This window comes from Pelodiscus sinensis, chromosome 28 (genome assembly GCF_049634645.1).
Source record: "Pelodiscus sinensis isolate JC-2024 chromosome 28, ASM4963464v1, whole genome shotgun sequence".
Taxonomy (NCBI): domain Eukaryota; kingdom Metazoa; phylum Chordata; order Testudines; family Trionychidae; genus Pelodiscus; species Pelodiscus sinensis.
In genome coordinates, this window is record NC_134738.1 from 5,235,461 (window position 1) to 5,242,415 (window position 6,955).

Consider the following 6,955-nt stretch of genomic DNA (forward strand, 5'->3'; position numbering starts at 1 on the left):
GGGTGGCCTGGAGGGAGCAGTGCCAGGGGCTCTCTGTGCCCTGAAGGAGGCCCTGGTCAAGGGCCCAGTGCTGGTAAATCCAGACTTTGACAAGCCCTTTATGGTGTTTACGGACGCCTCGGACGCTGGGCTGGGGCCGGTGCTGCTGCAGGCGGACGAGAGGTGGGAGCGACCTGAGCAGGGAGCTGCTGCCCCGGGGTTTACGTGGCCACAGAGAAGGACGCCTGGCGACGGCGTGGGCCCTGCTAAAGCTGCAGCCGGACCCGTCTTGCCGGCGTTTCACGGTGTCACCGACCCCCCCCCCCGACCTGGCTGCACCAGAGGAAGGGGACCAGCGCCAAGCTGCTGCGGTGGAGCCTGCTCCTGCAGGACTGCGGCATGGCCGTGACCCACAGCAAGGGGAGCGCCAACGTGATCGCCGACGCGCTGTCCCGTGGGGGGCCCGAACCTCCCCAGGCCACCGGCGGAGCAGCCCCGCTCAGTTCGCTCTCGGAGGGGGGCGTCTCGCCAGGCTTGGGGGGTCCCCTACAGGCCCTGTCTGTGCGCACGGCCCAGCGGGGGGCCAGACGCTGCTCTGACCCGGTCTGAGGGGGGGGGAGGTGGGAACAAAGGAAGGACACGGGGGGAGGAAGAGTGAGTCTGGGGCTGGACACGTGATGGAGACAGCCGGGGGGGTTGGAGACTAGGGCTCAGGGACCCGCCCTAAGGGGTCGGGGGCGTCCTCGCCCCCTCCTGTCGCCTGTGCTGGGCTGTTCTGGACACGCACTGAGCCGCTGGCCGGGGGAGACTGTGCTGGCTGCTCCGGGGGTGCCGGATGGGGGGCCCCGCCGCGCCTCACAGCCTGTCCCTGGCGATATTCCCGCGGTGCAGGAGCCTGTGGGTGGGCCCGGGTGTTGCCCTTCCTGGAAGCTGCCGTGTCAGCCCCAGCGGAATGTGCCTGTTACATCAGCGCAGTCCTGCCCCGGCCCGTGTCCCAGGTGGAGCCGGCACTCCCTGCGCTGCTCCCATAAGTACCTGGGAGCAGCCAGGCAGGGGCAGCCGCGCCCGGTGCCGCAGGACCGTGTGGAAGGCAGGTACCGCTGGGCGCCCAGACTCTCTGGCTTCTCTTCCACCGGGGGGGGGGGAGCAGGTCGGGGCTGGCGGGTCCTTGGGGACGGGGGGGAGCAGGACCTAGTGCCCCGGGGTGGGCACCGGTGGGATGTGGCGGTGCCAGGGTTTGCCAGCTGAGCAGAGCCATTCTCAGCCTTGGTGGCTGGCGAGTTACAAGGGCACAAGCTGCTGCCCGGCCGGCACATGGGGCGAAGGGTGGCACCGTGCCAGGGCAGAGGAAGGGGGGCAGCGCCCTCCTGCCAGGCCTGGGTCAAGCACAGGGCGGTGACTCGGGGGCAGGGTCAGTCCGTTGGCTTCCTGCGTGGTACTGGCTCCCCCAGCAGGGTCTGGCTCGGAGCCCCCCGCTCTGTGCAGGGGGCGACTGAGCCGGCAGGAGCTGGGCCCTGGGCCAGGGCCAGTCACTGACCGGTCTCCCCTCCAGCTGGGTGCTGCAGGGGACGGGCTAAGGATGGAGCCGAACTCGCACTCGGTCGTGGACCCCGACATGGAGGAGCTCTTCAGCACTTTCCTGGATGAAGGTAGAAACCGCAGGGCTGGGCACCCGCCAGGCGTGTGGGATTAACGAGCATCTCCGCCCACATCAGGGCCCCGTCGGGCGGGGCTGGCAGGCGGGGGGACCCCAGGGTGGTGTGGGGGGAGGGCAGAGCTGGCAGGCAGGAGGAGGGGTGATGTGGGGGGAGCGCAGCTGTGGGGGTGTGGGGACAGGGGACTGCAGGCAGGGGGAGGGGTGGTGTGGGGGGAGCCCAGCTGTGGGGGTGTGGGGACAGGGGACTGCAGGCAGGGGGAGGGGTGGTGTGGGGGGAGCCCAGCTGTGGGGGTGTGGGGACTGCAGGCAGGGGGAGGGGTGGTGTGGGGGGAGCCCAGCTGTGGGGGTGTGGGGACGGGGGACTGGCAGGCAGGGGGAGGGGTGGTGTGGGGGGAGCCCAGCTGTGGGGGTGTGGGGACAGGGGACTGGCAGGCAGGGGGAGGGGTGGTGTGGGGGGAGCCCAGCTGTGGGGGTGTGGGGACTGCAGGCAGGGGGAGGGGTGGTGTGGGGGGAGCCCAGCTGTGGGGGTGTGGGGACGGGGGACTGCAGGCAGGGGGAGGGGTGGTGTGGGGGGAGCCCAGCAGTGGGGGTGTGGGGACGGGGGACTGCAGGCAGGGGGAGGGGTGGTGTGGGGGGAGCCCAGCTGTGGGGGTGTGGGGACGGGGGACTGGCAGGCAGGGGGAGGGGTGGTGTGGGGGGAGCCCAGCTGTGGGGGTGCAGGGAGAGCTGGCAGGCAGAGGGACCCCAGTGTGTGGGGAGCCCAGCCCTAGGGTTCGGGGGCAGGGCGGGGCAGGCTGGGGGACCCCGGCGGTGTGTCCAGCAGTGCCTGTGTAATGGGTTTGTCGGTTTGTTTCCCAGAAGATCAAACCTTGGTCCAGGGCGGGGAAGAGAGCTGCGTCGTGGGTGGCCACGAGAAGCCTGAACGCAGGCCGGAGAAACGGCCCTTCCGCTACCGGATCCGCGACACCAGCCACAAGGCCTTCTACCTGCAGGGCAGCAGCCTCCTGGCCACCAACCTGCAGGGCGAAAACGCCAGCCAAGAAGGTGAGTTCTCCCTTAGCCACGGGGGGGACACGGCTGGAGACTCTCCCCACCCCCTTAGCCACGGGGGGGACACGGCTGGAGACTCTCCCCACCCCCTTAGCCACGGCGGGGACACGGCTGGAGACTCTCCCCACCCCCTTAGCCACGGCGGGGACACGGCTGGAGACTCTCCCCACCCCCTTAGCCACGGCGGGGACACGGCTGGAGACTCTCCCCACCCCCTTAGCCACGGGAGGGACACGGCTGGAGACTCTCCCCACCCCCTTAGCCACGGCGGGGACACGGCTGGAGACTCTCCCCACCCCCTTAGCCACAGGAGGGACACGGCTGGAGACTCTCCCCACCCCCTTAGCCACGGCGGGGACACGGCTGGAGACTCTCCCCACCCCCTTAGCCACGGGAGGGACATGGCTGGAGACTCTCCCCACCCCCTTAGCCACGGCGGGGACACGGCTGGAGACTCTCCCCACCCCCTTAGCCACGGGAGGGACACGGCTGGAGACTCTCCCCACCCCCTTAGCCACGGGAGGGACACGGCTGGAGACTCTCCCCACCCCCTTAGCCACAGGAGGGACACGGCTGGAGACTCTCCCCACCCCCTTAGCCACAGGAGGGACACGGCTGGAGACTCTCCTCACCCCCTTAGCCACGGGAGGGACACGGCTGGAGACTCTCCCCACCCCCTTAGCCACAGGAGGGACACGGCTGGAGACTCTCCCCACCCCCTTAGCCACGGCGGGGACACGGCTGGAGACTCTCCCCACCCCCTTAGCCACGGCGGGGACACGGCTGGAGACTCTCCCCACCCCCTTAGCCACGGGAGGGACACGGCTGGAGACTCTCCCCACCCCCTTAGCCACGGCGGGGACACGGCTGGAGACTCTCCCCACCCCCTTAGCCACGGGAGGGACACGGCTGGAGACTCTCCCCACCCCCTTAGCCACAGGAGGGACACGGCTGGAGACTCTCCCCACCCCCTTAGCCACGGGAGGGACACGGCTGGAGACTCTCCCCACCCCCTTAGCCACGGGAGGGACACGGCTGGAGACTCTCCCCACCCCCTTAGCCACGGGAGGGACACGGCTGGAGACTCTCCCCACCCCCTTAGCCACGGGAGGGACACGGCTGGAGACTCTCCCCACCCCCTTAGCCACAGGAGGGACACGGCTGGAGACTCTCCCCACCCCCTTAGCCACGGCGGGGACACGGCTGGAGACTCTCCCCACCCCCTTAGCCACAGGAGGGACACGGCTGGAGACTCTCCCCACCCCCTTAGCCACGGCGGGGACACGGCTGGAGACTCTCCCCACCCCCTTAGCCACGGGAGGGACACGGCTGGAGACTCTCCCCACCCCCTTAGCCACGGCGGGGACACGTCTGGAGACTCTCCCCACCCCCTTAGCCACGGCGGGGACACGGCTGGAGACTCTCCCCACCCCCTTAGCCACGGGAGGGACACGGCTGGAGACTCTCCCCACCCCCTTAGCCATGGGGGGGGACACGGCTGGAGACTCTCCCCACCCCCTTAGCCACGGGAGGGACACGGCTGGAGACTCTCCCCACCCCCTTAGCCACGGCGGGGACACGGCTGGAGACTCTCCCCACCCCCTTAGCCACGGCGGGGACACGGCTGGAGACTCTCCCCACCCCCTTAGCCACGGGAGGGACACGGCTGGAGACTCTCCCCACCCCCTTAGCCACGGGAGGGACACGGCTGGAGACTCTCCCCACCCCCTTAGCCACAGGAGGGACACGGCTGGAGACTCTCCCCACCCCCTTAGCCACGGCGGGGACACGGCTGGAGACTCTCCCCACCCCCTTAGCCACGGGAGGGACACGGCTGGAGACTCTCCCCACCCCCTTAGCCATGGGGGGGACACGGCTGGAGACTCTCCCCACCCCTTTAGCCACGGGAGGGACACGGCTGGAGACTCTCCCCACCCCCTTAGCCACGGCGGGGACACGGCTGGAGACTCTCCCCACCCCCTTAGCCACAGGAGGGACACGGCTGGAGACTCTCCCCACCCCCTTAGCCATGGGGGGGGACACGGCTGGAGACTCTCCCCACCCCCTTAGCCACGGGAGGGACACGGCTGGAGACTCTCCCCACCCCCTTAGCCACGGCGGGGACACGGCTGGAGACTCTCCCCACCCCCTTAGCCACGGCGGGGACACGGCTGGAGACTCTCCCCACCCCCTTAGCCACGGGAGGGACACGGCTGGAGACTCTCCCTACCCCCTTAGCCACAGGGGGGGACACGGCTGGAGACTCTCCCCACCCCCTTAGCCACTGGGGGGGGACACGGCTGGAGACTCTCCCCACCCCCTTAGCCACGGGGGGGGACACAGCTGGAGACTCTCCCCACCCCCTTAGCCACGGGGGGGGACACGGCTGGAGACTCTCCCCACCCGCTTAGCCACGGCGGGGACACGGCTGGAGACTCTCCCCACCCCCTTAGCCATGGGGGGGGACACGGCTGGAGACTCTCACCAGCCCCTTAGCCACGGGGGGGGGGGGGAGAGTCACGGCTGGTGATGGCTGGTGACTCTGTGCACCTGGCTCCTGCCTCCTGTCCTGTCCCTCGCTCCTTGCAGGGTGCAGGCCGCAGTGCCCGCAACACAGGGCAGAGATGCCAACAGAGCCAGGCCCCCGGTCTCCTCCCTCTGCTGCTCCAGTGCCAGCACGGTGCCCACGACCGGCCCGAGAAATCCCTCTTGCCCCAGCGGGAGGGGCCGAGCGGGGGGGGGTTCACGTCCCTTTGCTGGAGGGATTGACCCCGGCCGCTCCCAGGCCTTGTTCTCCTCCCCGGCCCGGGCACCGTGGCCAGACAACAGCTCCCCGGGGCTGCCCCCCTTCTCCCCGGAGCAGCCTGGGAGATCGTCCCGCCCGGGGCACAAGGCGGCGAGGGGCCCTGGCGAAGCTTCGGTCCCATTCCTGCTCCTCCTCCCGTCCCGCAGAGAAGATCAGCGTGGTCCCCAACCGGAGTCTGGAGCGCAAGAGGTGCCCCCTGATCCTGGGCATCAAAGAGGGCAGCCGGAGCCTGTCGTGTGGGGCCGGCGAGCAGCCCCAGCTGCAGCTGGAGGTGAGTGCCCTGCCCGGGACCCCGGCCCAGAGCCAGGCTGGAGCGGCCAGCACCCCGGCCGTGCCCACCCCCCAGCCTTCCCCGCCCACGCGGGTCCTGCCCCGTGCCAGGGCCCCTGTTGGCAGAGCCCAAACCCGCAGCCCAGCCCAGCCCCGAGCCTGGCCCCTCCGGCTCCCCGCAGTCACTGTCCTCCCCTCCCCAGGACACGCCCGTCATTGAGCTCTTCCAGCAGGACGGGGAGAACACGCGCTTCACCTTCTACAAGAGCTTCAACGGCAGCACCCACCGCTTCGAGGCGGCCGCCCGCCCCGGCTGGTTCCTCTGCACCTCGGACCAGGCCGACCAGCCCATCAGCCTGACCGACCAGCCGGGCCAGGCCGCCATCGTCGACTTCCATTTCCAGCGCAACTAGCTGGGAAGGGGGCCAGCAGCCCCCCCGAGGGAACCCCGCGGCGTGGGGCAGGCTCCGTTTCCCGTCCGCCCTGGGCCGGCCGGCGTTTTGCCCTCTGGAGCCCGCGCCTGCTGTTTGCCTGCTGCCCCGGCGGCTCTCGGGGGGGGCTAGTGGCTGGTGCACCCAGCGAGCAGAGCGGGGTCATGCCAGAGGGACCCTCGTGGGGAGAGATGGAGCTGGGGGTGCCCCAGCCCGCGGCGCCGGGGTCCCATGGCCCGGAACTGTCGGGACCGGCTCCAGACCGGCCCGGTGCAAGGATCCGTCGCCCTGGGGCAGCAGTGAGCCGGGGGCAGCCCTGCCCCCGAGGATGCAAGGCCCAGGGGCGGCTGGTGAGCCGCTCTGGCCTGGCCTTGGGCCACGTTCGAGGGACGGGAGCCTGGGGGGCAGGGCGCTTAGGGGGCGTTTCAGTCTCTGGCTCCATCTGGGCCCCTTGGGGGGTCTGGCTCCCGAGACTCTTTGTCAAGCCGTTCAGATCAATAAACCGGCCAGACGTGCTGCTCAACACGCCGGCGTCAGAGCTCGGGGCTGCGGGGGAAAGGGCCGGGGCAGCGGCTGCTCGGGACGCAGGCGGTAACGGGGGGCAGGGCAGGGATCCGAGGGGGAGGGCGGGATCCCCAGCTCCAGAGTCACGGCTCCGTCGCCGGCTCCAGGCTTCTCTCCCGGCGGCTGCGGGGGAGAAGGGGAAGGCAGGTGACCCTGCGCTCCCGGCACCGTGCCCCATGTGACGCCCTCGCTGGGGTC

The 6,955-nt window shown here is 70.6% G+C and overlaps 1 protein-coding gene across 5 annotated transcripts; it reads left to right on the forward strand.

Moving 5' to 3' along the window:
- Window positions 1–939: 939 nt before the first annotated feature.
- Window positions 940–6,716, forward strand: LOC142820938 (interleukin-36 receptor antagonist protein-like). 5 transcript variants are annotated; one of them, XM_075910855.1, is made up of 5 exons: window positions 940–1,073; window positions 1,532–1,628; window positions 2,498–2,680; window positions 5,639–5,763; window positions 5,966–6,716. In XM_075910855.1, the coding sequence occupies exons 2-5, from the start codon at window positions 1,559–1,561 to the stop codon at window positions 6,173–6,175; spliced, it is 588 nt and encodes a 195-aa protein (XP_075766970.1). In that variant the 5' UTR covers window positions 940–1,073; window positions 1,532–1,558; the 3' UTR covers window positions 6,176–6,716. The 5 variants fall into 5 exon arrangements, with proteins under 5 accessions (XP_075766970.1, XP_075766967.1, XP_075766966.1 ...); XM_075910852.1 differs by having other exon boundaries at window positions 943–1,073; window positions 2,495–2,680; XM_075910851.1 differs by having other exon boundaries at window positions 943–1,069.
- The last annotated feature ends 239 nt before the right edge of the window (window positions 6,717–6,955 follow it).

Coding starts and splice junctions, on each gene's coding strand:
- LOC142820938 (XM_075910852.1), top strand. CDS start 1,559: ATGGAGCCGAACTCGCACTCGGTCGTGGACCCCGACATGGAGGAGCTC. Junction 2,681..5,638: donor CGAAAACGCCAGCCAAGAAG/GTGAGTTCTCCC, acceptor CCCGTCCCGCAG/AGAAGATCAGCGTGGTCCCC. Junction 5,764..5,965: donor AGCCCCAGCTGCAGCTGGAG/GTGAGTGCCCTG, acceptor TCCCCTCCCCAG/GACACGCCCGTCATTGAGCT.